The sequence below is a fragment of the Hippoglossus hippoglossus genome, chromosome 15, assembly GCF_009819705.1.
Source record: "Hippoglossus hippoglossus isolate fHipHip1 chromosome 15, fHipHip1.pri, whole genome shotgun sequence".
NCBI lineage: Eukaryota > Metazoa > Chordata > Actinopteri > Pleuronectiformes > Pleuronectidae > Hippoglossus > Hippoglossus hippoglossus.
In genome coordinates, this window is record NC_047165.1 from 10,552,832 (window position 1) to 10,571,213 (window position 18,382).

The 18,382-nt window shown below is 38.8% G+C and overlaps 2 protein-coding genes across 4 annotated transcripts; one reads left to right on the forward strand and one right to left on the reverse strand.

Moving 5' to 3' along the window:
* Positions 1-763: 763 nt before the first annotated feature.
* Positions 764-10,614, forward strand: hif1an (hypoxia inducible factor 1 subunit alpha inhibitor). Its single transcript, XM_034608840.1, has 8 exons — positions 764-1,179; positions 5,432-5,682; positions 6,679-6,827; positions 6,977-7,122; positions 7,259-7,365; positions 7,995-8,058; positions 8,147-8,257; positions 8,554-10,614. Exons 1-8 carry the CDS (start codon positions 997-999, stop codon positions 8,608-8,610), a joined length of 1,068 nt encoding a protein of 355 aa, XP_034464731.1. The 5' UTR covers positions 764-996; the 3' UTR covers positions 8,611-10,614.
* A 426-nt stretch (positions 10,615-11,040) lies between these two features.
* On the reverse strand, positions 11,041-16,175 carry cuedc2 (CUE domain containing 2). Of its 3 annotated transcripts, none has more exons than XM_034609120.1 (10): positions 16,038-16,175; positions 15,232-15,328; positions 14,648-14,791; positions 14,467-14,528; positions 13,922-14,055; positions 13,597-13,764; positions 13,446-13,510; positions 13,299-13,359; positions 12,996-13,204; positions 11,041-12,958 (listed from the first exon to the last, which is right to left on the reverse strand). In XM_034609120.1, exons 2-9 carry the CDS (start codon positions 15,303-15,305, stop codon positions 13,058-13,060), a joined length of 855 nt encoding a protein of 284 aa, XP_034465011.1. In that variant the 5' UTR covers positions 15,306-15,328; positions 16,038-16,175; the 3' UTR covers positions 11,041-12,958; positions 12,996-13,057. The 3 variants fall into 3 exon arrangements, with proteins under 3 accessions (XP_034465011.1, XP_034465010.1, XP_034465012.1); XM_034609119.1 differs by having other exon boundaries at positions 15,992-16,151; XM_034609121.1 differs by lacking the exon at positions 16,038-16,175 and adding an exon at positions 15,830-15,974.
* Between the last annotated feature and the right edge of the window lie 2,207 nt (positions 16,176-18,382).

Here is an 18,382-nt window from a genome sequence, read left to right on the forward strand (position 1 = left end):
CACTCGAATGAATTAAGTATATTCATATTAAAGTCATCACCTTTGCTCAAACGGCTTGTTGACTTAATTTTTGAAAAACCCTAAATAATTTGAGTGTTATAATTTAAGTATTTCTTTAAGTTGGACCAACAACTTTTTTTTTCAGTACATTTAAAAAAAAAATTACATATTATTTTCACTACAAAATTTATCTCTGCCTGTTTGACATCAAGTTTCTGAAAAACTAAAAGTCCTATTACTACAGCAGGAGCTTTTTTCTTTTTCTTTTTTTTTTACTTTAGACTATATTTAATAAAGTACACTGGATAGGAAAATGATTTACATATTAAATAAACACCCCAATACATCAACACTCAAATTAATTAAGTTTATTCATATTAAAGTCATCAGCTGTGCTCATACGACTTGTTAACTTCATTCGAGTGTTACAATTAAAGTATTTCTTAAAGTCGGTACAACAACTTTCTTTTGCAAGTGTTTATCAGTTAAATTCTTTGTTTAATCATGACTCTGGCGAGGCGTTCTCTTTATATGTCGCGGTCACTGGATTGAGCCAAATATAAATGTATGTTCTTATGGCCGTAACAACGTAGTTTAAAAAAAAACACTGCAAAATGTGTCTCTGCCTGTTTGACTCTACTATACTACAACTGTCCCCTCTAGCGGTGGAGTCATATTACTACAGCAGGAGCATGCAGTCCCCCGGTGCAGTAGGTGTCGCTGTTTGATGTCCTGACCCTGGACTGATCGAGGGGTCCTCCTGACTCCGGGTCGGTGTCGTTGTTTGTCTGCTGTCAACACGGTGTGTAAACACCTCCACCTTCAGGCGGCGGGACCGCGCACACTCCCTCCGCTAACGTGAAAACCGTGAATGGGAAAAACCTGCGTGATTCTGACTCCGTGGCCTGGTCCGGGGAAGGTTCCGCTAGAGGAGCCGCTGTTCGTGGGTTCACAGCACGGAGGACGGAGGCAGCTGAGCGGCGCTGGTCGACGGCCATGGCAGCAGCGTCCGTGGTGGAGCCCGATCCGGCGGCGAGCGAAGGCGGCGCCGCTGCTTCCCCCGGCGTCCAGAGCCGAGACTGGGACGAGTCGCAGCTCCGCAAATACCCGTTTACCACCAGAGCCATCCCCCGGCTGTCCCACACGGACCCCCGGGCCGAGCTGCTCATCGACAACGAGGTAAAGCTGATGAGAGAGAAACCGCATCTCTCCACAATCTACCTGTCAGATGAGGGGTGTCAGACATTTTCTATTAATGAACTGAACGAGCCAATGCTTTAAAAGCGTGAAAACTATATTAAAAACACACTCAGTGTTATTGTTATAAGAGTACTCATTACCTTGGTGAGGTTTGGAAGATGAAAATAAAAGCAGTGACAACACCTAAGTTAAAGCAAACCTTCATTAAGGTTGCAACTAACTATTATTATCTCGATTGATCGATTATTCCTTTAGCTTTTATTATAATTATTTCCCAGAGCTTTTTTTTTCTCTGACACGGTCCCTAACCCAAAGATGTTCACAGTTAAACCACCTTTTACAAATAAAAGCATCACATTCTTACACTTTAAGAAGTTGTAAGCAGTACATATTTGACTTTTATTTTTACTTCTCTTTTAAATGACCCAAAACCAACATTATTGTAGTTTTGGGAATGACGGCATAAAAAAACTACAAAGCCCATTGGGATTCAAGCCAAACGTGTAATACAGTCAGTTTCATTGCTTCAGGTAGTTTGACTTGGACATGTGGTTGGAAAACACCTGTGGACAGAAACACAGCACAGAGCTGAAATGAACAGAAACCAGTCAGCAGCAGGTTTTCTACTGTACCTGATGCAATGTGGATCTGCCTCCTTCCTCCTTCTCACCTTTAAGGGGAAACAGCAATGACAAATCTGACAGCAATGCAGACTCAGTGATTTTTAATGCGCAGGTTCTCAAGTTGAGACAACAACCTGCTTTCTGGGGAATTTTATCCCTCTAATTAGTAACATGTTGAGCAACGGTTGGTATACATTTCTTTGACACAAGAGGAACGGACGCATGACGTTAGTTTTATTCACTCAGGGACACAAACCTCATTCAGTTGTATTCAGTGTCAGGCAGCCGGAGCCTCTCCCAGCAGAGTTATCTACCTGTTGAACTTTAATAGACAATAGCTCAGCTGGTGAGTTTAGAAAATAAACTGTGTCCTCATTCGACTTGTTTGGTTTATAGTCGTTAGACAATAAATCCATTAACGATTAATGATAATCCTACAGCATATGTACAACTACATTCATAAGCAGGAGTACACAGGCTAATGCTGTCAAATCATCATTCGTCACAATATCAGAGATTAGTAGAAAAATCGATCAAAGGACTTGAGAAGAAAAAGGTTGGGCTGTATCATAGCCACAGGTCAAATAAAACAAGCCAACACCTGAAGGAGTAAAATACTTTATGTAGTTTTATTGCACCTCTAGAAAGGTAAAACGTTGATGTTAGCAAATTGAAACAAGGAGCTTGGAGTCCATTAAGAGCTGTCTGCTCTGAAAGGGGATTTAAGTTTTCAACGGGAACTTTCCTTTTGTTTTCCACACTGAGATCACAAACCAACAGATCACATCAAGTGTTCAAACTGACTCAAACAAAGAAATACACAACACTTTCCCGTATCAAACCCAGGTTTACTAAACGTCTGAGTTTTCTTAAGAAACATTATCTCAGGTTTGCCTTTTTGTGGATGGATTTGAACAGTTGTCACAGGCTCCACTTTAGTCAAAGCAAGAGAAGTGATGCTGCTTCAGCATCTCTTTGGTCTTTGACACGTTCAGTTGTAAAAGACTGTTAACAACAACTGACACATTCTTCTACCACTAGTCTGTTCCTCTGTATCGCTTTGTGCAAAAGGCAGATTATTAAAGAATGATTAGCATATTTAAGAACACACCTGCCTTTATAATGAGTAATTTTCCCAGGAGAAAAATGAGGAGAGGACGAGACCCTGACGGAAGATAAGAGTGTACTTGACAGAGAAGCTTTTACTGCAGCTCTCTGTTCTCTATCTGGCAAAACAATTAACAAGCAATGTTAAAATCTAAGTTTAACATCAACCAAAGATGTGGGGCTGTATAAGATGAAGAGCTGAAGAGACATCGGTGATCAATGAGGAATCAATAATCCCCTGATGTGACAATAATGAGTAATCATACACATGGCTTCTGAAGAAATGAATGACACTGTATATTGTCATTTGTTATCATGTCTCATTCTAAAGAAACAACACCCATCTAACCACTCCCTCATTTTCAACACAGAAATTAAATATTACTTAATTTTCTCACATCCTTGGGTCTCTTGTAAGGCTCTATATACATTCAAGATAAATAAATATTATTATTTGTCTGAGAGCAAGTTTGCCCCTTTTTTTTATTGTGTTGATTATTATGTTTTTTGGGATAATTTTCCATGTAACTCAAAGCTTAGATATAATAAAGATTACCCTTTATGGAGCTGTGTTGATGTTCTGACTGATAAAGCAACAGCTTTACTGGTACACAAAGGTCATTCAATGTGCTTTACAGAAGTAAAAGAAGCATAAAAGTACAGATCAGAAGAACAAAACATTTAAATATTAAACACATAAAACATTAAAAGGTATAGAAACAGTTTAAAAGCCCAGAAGGATAGAAGAGGAACCTGTTTGTCTTCACAGAGATCAGGTTGGATTTTCTGCTAGTTCACTGAAGTATGTCTCACTCAAGACAAAAAAGATGTTAATTTAGCAAATTCCATTCTGCATTAGTATAAATGATCCTTTCTGGTCTGTCTAGTCAGTGACACAGACGTATGACTCCACTTTCATTTTAATAACGCTGTTGCACTTTAACTAATGACAAACTTCAGCTCTCGAATTTTGTTTGCAATGAAATGTGAATTATACAATTTTCAATGCTTGAGTAGTTTGCTTCTCAGAGCTGGAATATGCAGAGAAGGTGTGATGGGCAGTCAGGGGTCATAGAATAAATATGGTTTCTTATCATGTATAATAAATATTAATTATTATTAAAAAACATAAGATTATTCACCACAGTGGTTTGAATGAGTTCACCTATAGACTCTAAAACAGATTGAAAATGGAATGTTATGTATGTAGAACAGGTTCGTTCATACACTGTCACTGTTTAAAAATCAGTCCCTGTTCAAATTGAAGTCTGGGGGTAAAGAGTGATAATAATAATAATAATTATTATTATATTTGTAAAGCACCTTTTATACAAGAAATACAGCTCAAAGTGCTTCACATATAATGTAGATACAAATAAATACACGTTGATACAAATAAATACATGTTAATACAAATAACAGTTTAAAATGTAATTCATATAAAAGAACAAGTTACATCAATATGTTAAGACCCACGCATTTTAAAAGACTACACAAAGACACAAAGACACACTGAATAAACAGATAAACAGATAAACAGATAAACAGGAACCTGAAGGTGAAGCACAGTCGCTGCATGAAAACACAGTGAAGTTACTAAAACCTGTGTTTCCTCCATCATCCGAACTCTTCGGCACGGCACACACACACACACACGTACACTTACACCCACGCGCACGCATACAATCCCCGCGTGCTCCTGCGAAAGTGAAACCGGGGGCAGGGAGCGGTGAGCGCGCAGCGGGAGCGCGCCCACCGCTCTACGTTCTGTTAGTCACGTAGACCTCTCACGCACATCCGCGTGCCACGCGCTGTTGGCTGCGGAGGATGTGCTGCGTTCACGTCTGTTGGTCACGTTCCTCCAGATCCTGTTCAAGACATAAATATAAAATTAAAATAAATATTGAGGTTTATTTTGGAAACTGTCTGTGACACAATCATAGAGCATAAAGTTAAGGTTTAAATTTTAAAAAAGGTACATACGTGCAGTTTTAATTATTTTGCACCCATTTAATGAAGCAGTGTATTATATGTTAAAGTACAACCATAAATTGCAGTTTTATGCATACCCCCCCCCCCCCCCCCCCCCCCCCCCCCCCCCGTAAAATGAAATAAGATAAGATGCACCTTTCTTGATCCTCTGTAGATGAAATTCAAATCTGACACAGCTGCACAACAGCACTGCAGTACAAGAGAAAAAATATATAATATGTGCTATAATGAGAAATTAATAAAGAAAAAGAGATAAAATAGAAATACTGCAATACCACTACCACAATAGTATACAATGTAATGTAGGCAGTTCTATAATCATGATACAGTATAAACATAGAATACACAAAGTACTACAAAGAACAGTGATAAATCCCTTTTGGATGTCATGCAGTGATTATTCCTCAGTCCATCATTAGTTTAAAACAGTATTAAGTGTATATGGGCCAATAAATATAATGTTTTGTAGTATTACTGTTTGTTTTTAAATGTCCTTTGTCCATCTCCAGGAACCGGTGGTTTTAACTGACACAAACCTTGTGTATCCAGCGCTCAAATGGGACATTGCATATCTGCAGGAGAACATTGGAAATGGAGACTTCTCTGTTTACACCGCAGAAAACCACAAGTTCCTTTACTACGACGAGAAGAAAATGGCCAACTATGAGAACTTTGTCCCCAAGTCACAGCGGCTGGAGATGAAATTCTCCGAGTTTGTGGATAAAATGCACAAAACGGAGGAAGTGGGAGGAGAGGAGAGGTAAGAGTTAATTGTTAAAAAGGATATTTCAGTCGTGAGTTCTGCTCTGTTGTATCAAACAGGAATAAGATGTTCATATTAAACCATTCTGGGTAATGCACAGTGAAACCCACTCGTCTCCTTGTAGCTCAAACAGTAACCTGAGCACCAGGATGTGATGTTACTGCAGGTGTGTCTGACAGCGAAGGGTGTTTTCTCTCTGGAAATGTAACGCAGCACAGGAAAGTGGTGCAAGTGACTAAGCATTTACTCAGGAGAGTCGGGGCAGGAGCTGCTTCCTGTGACTTGACTTGGCCACTCAGACACAGATCACTTACTAAATGTCTGGAATGCCTCCCAGGCCTCCAGGTCACGGTATTTGTAAGTGCAACACGAAGGCAACTGGACTCTCCTGAGGTTCTTGAAAATGTTTCTCAGACAAGTCCAGTTCATTTTGCACGTAATAAATCCCATGATCATGTGAACTCGCTGTTCGACCTGCTGAAACAATCACACTGGCTGTTTTCTTTCCATTACGATTTCACCCCTGTCTGTTTGTTATCAAGATTACACAAAAGCCACTGGACGGATTGCCACAGAATTTAGTAGAAGGATGAAATACGGGTTAGGAAAGAACCCATTTAATTTTGGTGCAGCTCTGGATCAAGTGCCGGATCCAGGACATTTTTATTTTCACTGTCTTAAACATTTTGATATAGGGGCGTTCTTCAATGTTTTAGTTTATTTCTCTGAGAATAATTCATGGATATAAACAATCAGACATGTTTGGGGACTGATATTCATGTGTGGAATTTGGTGCACACAATTTGGAGGATCATGTGTATTCAAATGTTTTTTCAACAAGGGACACTTTACTGTGTGCCATTCTAATTTTCTTTAATTCACTCTGTCCACCTCCCTCAGTATCATGTTGCAGTGGTACCTTGTGCAGACACATCTATAGAGACATATATAAAAACAAAAATGCCTTACACCTTCTTTCTTGTGCTTCTCCAGAGTTTACCTGCAGCAGACCTTGAATGACACAGTGGGGAAGAAGATAGTCGTTGACTTCCTCGGTTTCAACTGGAACTGGATCAACAAGCAGCAAGCCAAGAGGAACTGGGGACAGCTGACATCCAACCTGCTGCTCATAGGCATGGAGGGTAAGGGGTTTGACAGGAGCCACTCATTGCATGAGGAATGCAGTAAAACATAATGTCAGCAGACCTGATCCAAGTGTTTTAAATCCCCTCCGTAGCTGTAGATGCTTTTGCGTCCGTTGTATTTCACGCTACATATCCTCTCACCACAGGGAATGTGACACCGGCACATTACGACGAGCAGCAGAACTTCTTTGCACAAATTAAAGGACATAAGAGATGCATCCTCTTCCCCCCAGACCAGTTTGAGTGTCTCTATCCGTATCCTGTGCACCACCCATGTGACAGACAGAGCCAAGTAAGACAAGGACAAGTAACAATCCACCCATAATGTGAACTTAATTTATGTTATGCATGTTAGCGATTTAGAAGAAGAAATGAATCAAACCTTTGTGTATTAATTTCTGTAACGAATGTGTGTTTTTCATTTCTAGGTGGATTTTGATAACCCTGATTTAGAGCAGTTTCCCAGTTTTAAAAATATTGTTGGCTATGAGGCTGTTGTAGGCCCAGGAGATGTGCTCTACATTCCCATGTATTGGTAAGAAATAGATCTACGAGGCTCGTGTGTAGAAATGATTTGCTTTAACATGAACTAAATCAGCTGATAATTGAATTTCTTGGACACACTGTCAGCTGATGTGTTTTCATGCTCTCAGTGTGACACGTAACAGATCAGTTAGGAAACTGTTCTTACTTTATATTGTTGTTTCTTCTTCTTCGCTTTGTTTGTGAAGCACTTTGGCTCAACTCCAGATGTTTTTAATGTGCTATGTAAATAAATCTGACTTTCAGGTTCAAATTACTCCTTCAGAGTTGTGATGAAAAATAGGATTTTAGATTACAACATGCAGGTTATTGAGAAACTATCAAAAACCTGTTGGTGACAACTATTGTAATTTGAATTTTTCTGCTTAAACATGATAGAATAGAATAAGTTGACTTAAAAAATAACAAACTCATTTTAGATTGGGATACCAAGAGCAATAGGAAAACAGCATTTTACTGCAACTTTTGATTTGTATAAATAACTTTAAAGACTGGACGTGCAGACGTTTTGTGCTTGAATTCATATTAAGTATTTTATTTGTTTGGTGGAGGCTACAGAAAATCAGTTTTTGACAAGCTGAAAATGTGAAATTGAATGCATTTTCTTCTCATTTTCTTCAGGTGGCATCACATTGAATCATTGTTGAGCGGTGGAGTGACGATCACTGTAAACTTCTGGTACAAAGTAAATCACTTGGACTCTGTTTACTTTAAATTTTTACGATATTTGTATTTTGTTCATGGCACTCGACTGATTGACTTATTTTGCTCAGGGCGCCCCCACCCCCAAGAGGATAGAGTACCCACTGAGGGCCCATCAGAAGGTGGCCATCATGAGAAACATCGAGAAGATGCTGGGAGAAGCACTTGGAAACCCACATGAAGTAAAAAACACTTAATATCCTCTCTCCTGTCATCAGTGTACTGATTATATAAGTCGCACATGAATGTCCCACTGCCAGTTTCTAGAACATTGAATCAGATCCACATCTAGGTCACCTGTTGGATGAAATCCCGGGGGCGTGCTGACCCTTCCTGCAACCCAATTACTGTGAATATTTATGGCTTACCTGATTTTAGTAGAAAGGAAAGAGATATCCAGGGTGGGACAATGAATAAAACCATGTGATCCGTCTCTATAAAGTAGCTGAAACTAACCAAGAACTCTGTGTCTCCGTAGGTTGGACCCTTACTGAAAACGATGATCAAGGGGCGATATGACCAGGATTTCAGTTAGACACCCCCCCCCACCCCCCCTCGCACCCTTGAAACTGTTAACTTTAGTCCTTTGGAAACGTGTGAAAGTGAGACTGCTGCGTGTGTCATGCGCATCCTGACTGTGGAGCTACGCGTCACTGCATGGCAATAAGCCACCATCTTGAAAACCATTCCGCTTGAGTCGTCTCCAAGTGCCATCGTTATCGCCATACGACGATTACAGAAGAAACTCCTGCCTAACTCGTAAGAATTGGCGCCTACTTGAAGAAGCCTTCTTTTTATTTTTCCTTTTGGCCTCAAGTCGAGATAGTTTTCTGTGATGCAGTGTTCCGTCAACACTCATGATTCAAGCTGATGGGTGTTATGGGTGTATTTGCTCACCCAGTCAGTAACAGTTGGCTGGAATCGGTACCTTTTGAGCAACCTCAACATTTTGACCACTAACGGATAAATCATAAACTTGGTTGACATCAGTCAATGCAGGGCATTTCTATACACATGTAAAACAAACAGTCGTGGCTTGATTAGTAAATGTGGAATGGTCGTATCATATTCTCCGTCTTCATCACAAACTCTGCTTCACAACTGATTCATGCCTGTAAAGATGACAGGTCCGTATTTATTAGTTTGATCTGCATCATCTTGATGCCAATAACAACATGGTTTCTGTGATGGATCAGTGAAGACTCTCTGCTGCAAAGAAGACAGAAAAGAACCAGCAATGGAATATGATCAAAAACGTGTTGGAGTGCAAACAGAGGGTTTATATATTAAGCTGAAGAAATATGTGATGGCTGATGCTGCTAAATGATTTTAGGCGAGTGTTTGCTTTGTGCTTTATTTATGCTCTGGCTTGTTTTATGTTTCGAGGAATTTCTGGACGTGTTTTCCCACAGACCAGTAATAGGTCAGGGGCACTGACGATAAATGAAGTACAATCTGCATTTTTAGTTGCAAATGTTAAATTTGAGACTTAAAAAAAATACTGCTTACTGTTTTTTGGGAAACTTCAGGTAATTACAGGTGATGTTTTCTTGAATATGATGATTTGAACTGTTATGAGTATAAAACTGCTTAAATGGTTCGGTTTATGTTAACATGTTATTCACTGACTGATCTAGCAGGGCCATCTGCTGGAATCTCACTCATGTATTCAGCCATTGCAGTGCAACATAAAAGCACCATCTAGTGTTCACGTTTGCAGTTGCATGTTCAGCTTGGTGTGTCTGGTTATTATACAAATATTCAGTGTGTCGCATTAAGTGCAGCAGATCTGGGATTAACTGACACTGTAATGTGTATAAAAGGATGAATTCCAGTTGAAAACCTGCACGTGCTCCAATAATCACTATAGATCCTCAGAAATGACTTCGTCTTCACTTTGCTGCAGCCGCATTTTCACCTTAAGGAGTCACAAGGGCAACTTAAAATGTGTCGCTGTGCAGTTTGCACACGCTTTCTCTCAAACTGTTGTGAAAATGTACATTAAATGAAAGGGAAGGATCATTTCACACACCGTGCTGTATGTGGCAAACCAACATAAACCGTTATATCATTATTTTCCTGTGACATTGAATGAATCAGTAAGTGATGCACTAAGAACAATATCATCCGAGCACTTAATTCAACAGCAATACACAGGTTTTCAATGGTTTTGTTCTGATTAACTTATTGCTGGTAATGTGCAGATAAACACTGCACACTAATTCAACAGTGCTACTTTCTATGTAGAAGATTTTACGCTACGTGAAACTGTTTCATGTGTTCTGTTGCTATGTTTCCCAGTTTACTATGTGTGCCTTGCTTGACATGGAAAGGTCACCAAATGCTGCAAGAACATGATTTCTCGTTTTTTTTTTACAAGTGTTTTCACTCTGGAATTAAACAGCTTTAACAGGTGAGAGTGACAAGAGTTCATAGAGCTAGTGGCATGTTTTTGATTGATGGCTGCTGGCTTTCTGTTTTGAACATTCAGTTTGTGTTCACCTTGTTCCTCTGATTAAAGTTTGTTTGCAAAGTTCGACCCCGAGTTTCTAATAGCTGCTGAAAGATGCGGTGAGTTCTTGTACTCATAAAACTAGGAGGGTACCTGAAGAGCTCATACCTCCTTCAAGGCTGATTGGCCACTTTATCACTATATTCCATTTACATGTATTGCATCAGATACCTGCAAACTGTTTACAGTAAAAACAGGCAATTTAAAATATTTAATATTTGTGACTGTAGAGTAACTGAATAAAGACCACTCCAAATGAAAATACTTAATTTGATCCACGAAATCCAGATCATTATTCAGATCTGCACTAAAGTTCATAGACATTTGTCCCTTACAGATGTCGAATAGTTTTTCATAAAGATTGCATTATTTCTTGAGAAATGTGGAAAAATGTGATTCTCTTGAATTAGCACCTAATGAAAGAAGTGAATGAATCAAAGAAAACGTGAATGGTAGTCTACAAAAGTTAGTATTTATTTACTATAAATTGTGCGTCAGCGGTTTCTGAAAGCAAGGAGTTAAAACACAGTTGGGACCGATCAGCTCCAGTAAACCTGTTCCATGTTCTATAGTAACATCATCATATCATAGGTAAAGACCACATTGCTGCTGATAATGACAAGTATCAGTAACAACACATCTTTTTAAACACTTGATTGTGTTACACCAACACTTAGGAAAACAATATTATACCACCAATAAAAAACAAAAGCTTATAGTTCCTCTGAATAGATGCAGAGGGGAATAAACAACCTGAACAACCTAATTATTCTAATATATATAATAACCAAGAAATAAGATCCCAGTCATAATAATAAAAAAAAGAAATCCACAACCAACACTCACAAGCGAAGCAAAGTTCACAGAACACACATGAGATGAAAGACGGCAGGGGATCACTTCAGTAACATCATGTGACCCTGAAATCACACAACAGTGCTTCCTCACGGTAAACGCACAACATGAGATTTTAAGAATCTAAAGGTCGATATCAAAAATAAAGACAATTCTGTTGGAGTGAATTTTAAAATCGAACTCCTCCAGCCGCAGGTTTCGTTGACCCCAGTCCTCCACTTAATTATGCCAGAATTTATAGTGCTGCGATTGTCTAATTTGTTGTGCAAAGAATAATTTACTTAGTTTCTTGATAGCGTAACAAAATTGTATTTAATGTGTGTGAAAATAAAGCGAAACCTTAGCTCAAGTCTGGTCACTTTTGGATGATTTGAGGCAAGGTCACCATGTTAAAAATCTTTAAAATTGCATGTTTTTTCCCATTTATTTACTATTTCAGAAATGATAAATAATAAAACTAACTTTTATAGTATTAAACTTTTGCATATCACATATCTTCCTTTGTTTTTCTCTGAGTGGTTTGATAGTAGGTGATAAATCTTGGTCTCCCTCTTGTAGACTCCTCCACTGCCTCAGAAACAGAGAACCTCCTTCATTACAGTTAACTGGATAAAGTGGCTCAAATCTGGAACACAGACTGAGGGCACGGTCACACGCATGCGAGTGCGAAGCGAACAGGAAGCAAATGTTTTATTGGCCCTCCTGCTCGCGCTGATTGGAAGTGAACTGGGAGGCGAAGGTTCACCACTCATACATGGTGTGTGTGACTGGGCCATGAGAGAAAAATGATTTGTTCAGCAAAGATATCCAGATAATTCAGTTACTCTGCATCATGCCAATTATTCAGTACTGTACAGTCATGTCTTTGTAAGTAAACAATACAAGTTTTATCATGAGTAAAGTACTTAAACTGAATGGTGTTATTCAACCAATGGAGTCCACGTATTAGGTGATGACAACCTGCGGCAACCGGCTGAACAAATGTCTGTTATGTTTTTATCTGAAAATAATTTAGTAGCACAACAAATTGTCCACAAGCCCGACTAAACATTTTCACAGCACTATTCCCCTATGATGTAAAAATAGAATTTTAAATAAAGTTGGCATCAATGATTTAATATGTACATAAACAAACCGCTGTGACTCGTAACTAACTAACTCGTAAATTTTACAGTATCACTAGAGCGTATTTACAAAAAGGAAAACAGATTTATCTGAGTTATGAATCTAGATTGTACTAAGTTAAAATACAATATCAATAGAACAATTAGAAAAGAATGTCAGTGCAACATCAGACCTGCTGAGATGGCAAAATGTAGATAGATTAGGTTGTTACAGAAACGAGAATATAAGTTACAACATCCCCACCAAAATATCACACACGATTTCAAAAGTTTCTCAACAAAATAAACGGTGATAGAACTGAAACACGTATATCATGATTTAACCAAGGCATATAATGGTAACGTTTTTTAAAATAAGCCACTGACACAACTAACAAAACATGTTCCGTAACTTGGAAGGACAATCCAACAAATACAGGCTAAATGGACTTAAATCAACAACAGTGTAAACAATACTGTCAGTAGCTGCTCTTACGCTGCTGTGCTCATCATTAATGGAATCGGTATTTCCGTGCAGGCTTGAGGTTGACGTATGTCTTCTTCATGTCCTCTGTCTCGTTTGTCTTCACAAGCTGATACCGCTCACCTTTGGTGGTGACCACCTGGTTGCCGTGGTACCGCACTAGCTTCTTTGGAGCCCTGCAGAAATCACAGCAGAACGTGTAAGTTTCATTGTACGAAACACATTTGATAAAGCTACACGGTGAATATGGAGTATGACCAGAGACTTACATCTTTGGGGGGGAGAGGTCGGTGAGTTATTTTGTCATCCTCTCTGTCCACATGCATGTACCTAAGGAGATTGATCACAGTCACAAACACTGAAACAGGAAGTGAACCTACACCCCCTCTCTAAAGGTTAATAATAGTTTAACTTACTTCTCAAGGATGCTCTCTTTAAGTTTATGGTCCGCCAGTGAAGAAATACTTTTCCCATGATTTACCTGAGAAAACCGAACAGCTTCAAATCAGACTGTAGACGCACACAGGGTCGACAGTGACTGTGATTTGGTGTGTGGCAGAGACTCACATTAAGAGGAGTGGGGCTGAGTTGGACATCGCCATCTATGATGAGACGCACAGCTTCCTCCATGTCTCCTTTGGCAATGGAAAGGGCACTACGAGCCTCGGACAGACTACACTTGGGAAACATCTCCAGCAGGTGTTGCTCCTGGGCCTCCCATTTAGACACTGGTACCTGGACATACACACATTTTTATTACCTCTTTTTCAAGTGTTTCAAACAAAACCAACAGCAGTAAAAGAGATGATCTACAAGTTAAATCATAGTAATAAAAATGACTAATGCTTCAAGAAAAGGAGAATAATGTGCTGGTGGGTGCTGAAATGATCACCTTGGCGGTGGCGCCCTCTGTTGGTGTTTCTCTGCACTGCGCTTCTCTCTCTGGTGGAGGTTCATTGGGCAGGGTAGTGATTTTCAATGAAATATCATCTGTCCTGGATTTAGGGGCACCATTGTCTTCAACAGCTAAAAAGGAAAAAAAATTGTATAAAATAAAAATAAAAAAATTGTATAAATTCTATGCTAATGGTACCATTAAAAATGAGTGTCGTTGCTCAGCAATGTTGGTTTGTTTTTACAACATTTGTCAAACTAACGATAAATGAAGGAATTTCTGTTCCTTTGTTTTCTCATTTTCTCAAAAACCGCTGGTCTGATTGAAGAGTTGCAGGTTTTTGGATGAGTGATTCTTAAGAAAGCTTCATATATTGCTTTTGACTCGATGTGAAGAAAAAGGCAGAATTCCAATGTATGCCGGAGGGCAGAGCAGTGGTAGGATACAGTTAGAGACCAGAATTATGAAAATGAAGAAAACATTTGGAAAGTGTAAGATTGCCACAACACTGAGTGTATCAGGAATAATGACAAATGCAGTACCTGAGGTACGAGCAGAGGCTAGTTTTGAAGCCAGGTTGAACATCATTTCACAGACTTTTACACTGCAAAATAGAAAAAATAATTAAAATGAGAACAAATGAGCAAGTAATGTTGTTTGGTCATGTTTAACTCTAACAAAGTACAACCAGAGCAGATAGAAAAGGTGTAGCTGTCTGTTTACCAGTCAATATCAGCAAAACCAGGTATGTAAGCTTCTAACATCTCTACAAAGACCTCCACATCAAAGTTCTCCTCCACGCTCTGCTGGGAACCAAGATCCTCCAGGACTGCAGTGATGTAGGACAAGAGAACATCGTCCAGTGTGCTGCATTGAAAGGTGAAACAATAGCTGTTTTTAGACATGCACTGAAGTCTAGATGCATACTGAAATTTTCCAGAGGAGCTGTATGTGAAAACACAAATATCTGGGTCAGTTGCTCCAGTTTCTAAGACGTGACAGACTTAACACTGGAAAGAGTACAAATGAAAACTAAAGAATATAAAGCTTGGAAAGACAATGAGATTTAATAGCTTCTGTACCAAAGCACTTTAAACAAAAACTTGTACATGTCTGCAGTGTAATTTATCTTCTAACACACACAGTCTCTTAGCTGCATTGTTTATATGTGAAAGACAAACTCCAGACATTTTCCAGAGTTCATGTACAAAGTAGGGAGTACATACAACACCTTATAAGCTACTGTTAAACTAACTGAACTTCATTTCTCTCCTCAGGATAAAAAAAAAGGACAGTGAACTGCTTACCTGAGATCTGCGTCGGGGATGTATGTCTGAATAAATTCTTGCATGGCGCTGTGGATGATCTTGTGGAGGTCCATGGTGTTCTCCTGTAGATGAAGAGCTGGGGAAGGAGCAGAGCAGAGGAGGTTTATAACCAGCGACTGTGGCTGCAAACCTCACATAACCAAACACAGCAGCTGCCCCCCACCAACCAAATATGGTTCAGCAGCGGCTCAGGCTTATGAAAGCTTCTCTGACGCTGCAGCATTTTAACTTATGTCACAGTTGTAGGGTGTGTTAGCCTGTGTGATGCTAGGAATAACATTGAAGAAGCTACTTTGCGTATTAGCTAAACGAACTGATTGATGTAAAACAATACACACAACTAACACACTTATGCACAACACACATATGAGTATTAATTGTATACAAGCTATTGTTTTGTATGTCACACGTGTAGACTAACGTTCTAACCTGGAAATGTTGTTTTTGTTGCTCAGCGTTAGCATCACAGCTACTAAGACGTTAGTTATCAGCTAATGGTTTAGCTAATGGTTCATTAATAACGCCCCAGCTAAGCTAGCATCGTATGCTACCATCCACCTTGTGTATCCAGCTTCACCTCAAATACATTTGGACACATTTTCACCGTCCATCAACCCAAAGTGTTCCCCTTCATGTTCGCATTCTCAGGGATAAACAGCGGAGGGCTGTTAGCGAACTAGCGCTGGCTAGGTGGTTTAGTGTTAGCTAGCTCAACGGCTAACGCTTAAGCTCAACACACCTCGGTTGTTTACACAGGAGCACGTTTGTGACGAGGTGAAACTCACGGAGCAGGAGTTATGGAGACATGAAGCTCAGAGTTTCCTCAGAGGAAGCGGAGGTGAAGCAGCTCGATCTCAGGAGGAGGCTGCAGGTTCCTGCTGCTGTTCAAAACACCGTGACGTCACTTCCTCTCCTGTTTAAATAATGCAGAAAATAACAAACTGTTTTACCCTTTTCTTTTTTTTAATGTTAAATATCATTTGACATAATGTACTGTTTTATTTTTTCAATATCTATTTATCTGCATGACTATTTAACTGTGTTGTCCCTTTAGCTGGATATTTTCTGTGTGGAGCACCTATCTGCAATGATTGTGTTTGTACATTAATAAACTATAAAAGGCAAGAAGTATAAATACTTTCAGGAGATGTTGTCTATTTATCTGTATAAAGGACAAATGTGTCATTTATTTAATCACCGTATTTACACCACAATGTTTGGGATGAATTTTCAGTAATATATTATATTATGATAAGGACCATGGGACAGGTGGAGGTGGAGGGCACATGACTGAGCAGACATCAACTGATCAGTTCTCTCAAAGCACCTCCGTCTGCTGCCTCACGGACATTCACAGTTTACCTGCACCTTTGTTGAAGAGTGTCGTCTGTTCAGTGGCAGAGTGTGTTATGTAAGTGGTTCATTTCAATCCGACTTTTGTGAAGAACCAGGGTAAGCCTAAAACCTAGGACAACAGGGATTAGTGGAAAAATAAGGATTTTATTCACACAGAATTTAAGATGGGCAACAAAACCAAGCAAAAGTAATAAATTCCCATAAAAGAAAAAAAACTGCACTAGAGTTTAAACATAAATCAACTAAACAGAACTTAACATTCTGACTCTCCTCAGACCAAAAGACACCATCTTAGCTCCTAACTGCAGGTTTATATAGTCTATGCAGGCCAGTCCATAGATTATTGCAGGAGAGAAAATACAGTCTTTTTTAAACAACTGTGGCCCAGACTGAAGGTGGCTCCTGAGAACACCCCCAGTCTACAGCAGAATGGTGCAGTCCAATCATTCAGCCTCCTCTACTTAAACTGTGGTGTTGCCACAGCTCAGTCTATGCCAGGTTGCCGTGAGGATGGTGGACAACAAACACTGACAGAAAAGTAATTAACAAAGCAATTTTTTACCTCATTAAATTTGTGTGTCTGGGGTTTTAATGGTAAATGAAATTGAAAACATCACCTTTAAGTTGCAGCAGCCGTAACAAATTTGTTTGCTTTAGTAAGATTATGATTTGATTAACTAGATAAATGTTTCAGCTACAGAAGCCAGTAGCTCTTCCTACCCACTGGCTCAACTTACCGCGTTCTCTCTTTATTGTTTTCTATATTTTGGGAAAATATACATTCTGATTTGTACCTGTTTGTTTTGTTGTAGAAAATTCACCTGATTTATCCACCAAGTCACTTCAAAAGCTTCAAAACGGATCTGAAATCTCCTCTTTGATTCACATTTTGTTATTGGACGATGGAAAAACTCTAGACCAACTTATTGGCTTTTTTAAAAATCAAGAACTACATCAATATCATGAAAAGAAGGCATTTACAATTAATACTGTTTTTGACATATTCTTACGGACTGATGATTTAAAATGAATTTTAAACAATTTTACTTGTTCTACTTTCTCTCTTTTCCTTATTCACTGTCTTTATTTTTGTGTATAATACACTATAGTTGTATAGGAGTTATCTAAAGAGGACCATACATGATGCACAGCCCAAACCTTAACGTACACAATTTCAGTGATTAGACATTGTAACATTGACATAAGTTCATTGATTAAAACTCCCACAGGAACCCTTCAAAACGTGTTCTTGAGGAACGTGCTGATCACAATCATCTGGGTCATTTTTCAAGGCAAAATCCACATATGTGTCTTGTTCCTGCCCCTCTAATGTGAGATATTACTGGTTTTGCATAATTGAAAATAAAGATATTCTTGAGGTTTTGACTACTGAATGGAAAACATGTTTGATGTTTCTCATGGTATTTCCTTACATTTTTCATAATTTTGATTTCAACTGTTTATCGTTCAATGAAGAAAATAACTAATAATAAATAAATAATATAAAAATATTTGACAACACAAGCAGTCTAGATTATAATGCATGTACAATCATATTAATCATCTTCTTATCCTCAAATGCAGCTGTTTATTTTCAATTGTCCTCATTAAATAATTTTTATAACAGAATTTGATATTTCATAACAAAGTGAGTACAATGATGTGTTTGGTATTTTATAGAAACAGAAATTAAAAGAAGGTGATATAATAAAGATATAGAACAACAATCTTTCTGACCCATCTTTGGTTCCTGACTTAACCCTGGTCCCTCTTC

Coding starts and splice junctions, on each gene's coding strand:
- hif1an (XM_034608840.1), top strand. CDS start 997: ATGGCAGCAGCGTCCGTGGTGGAGCCCGATCCGGCGGCGAGCGAAGGC. Junction 7,123..7,258: donor CATGTGACAGACAGAGCCAA/GTAAGACAAGGA, acceptor TTTCATTTCTAG/GTGGATTTTGATAACCCTGA. Junction 8,059..8,146: donor CTGTAAACTTCTGGTACAAA/GTAAATCACTTG, acceptor TATTTTGCTCAG/GGCGCCCCCACCCCCAAGAG.
- cuedc2 (XM_034609120.1), bottom strand. CDS start 15,305: ATGGACCTCCACAAGATCATCCACAGCGCCATGCAAGAATTTATTCAG. Junction 14,792..15,231: donor ATCCCCGACGCAGATCTCAG/GTAAGCAGTTCA, acceptor CTTTCAATGCAG/CACACTGGACGATGTTCTCT. Junction 13,205..13,298: donor GACCTCTCCCCCCCAAAGAT/GTAAGTCTCTGG, acceptor GATTTCTGCAGG/GCTCCAAAGAAGCTAGTGCG.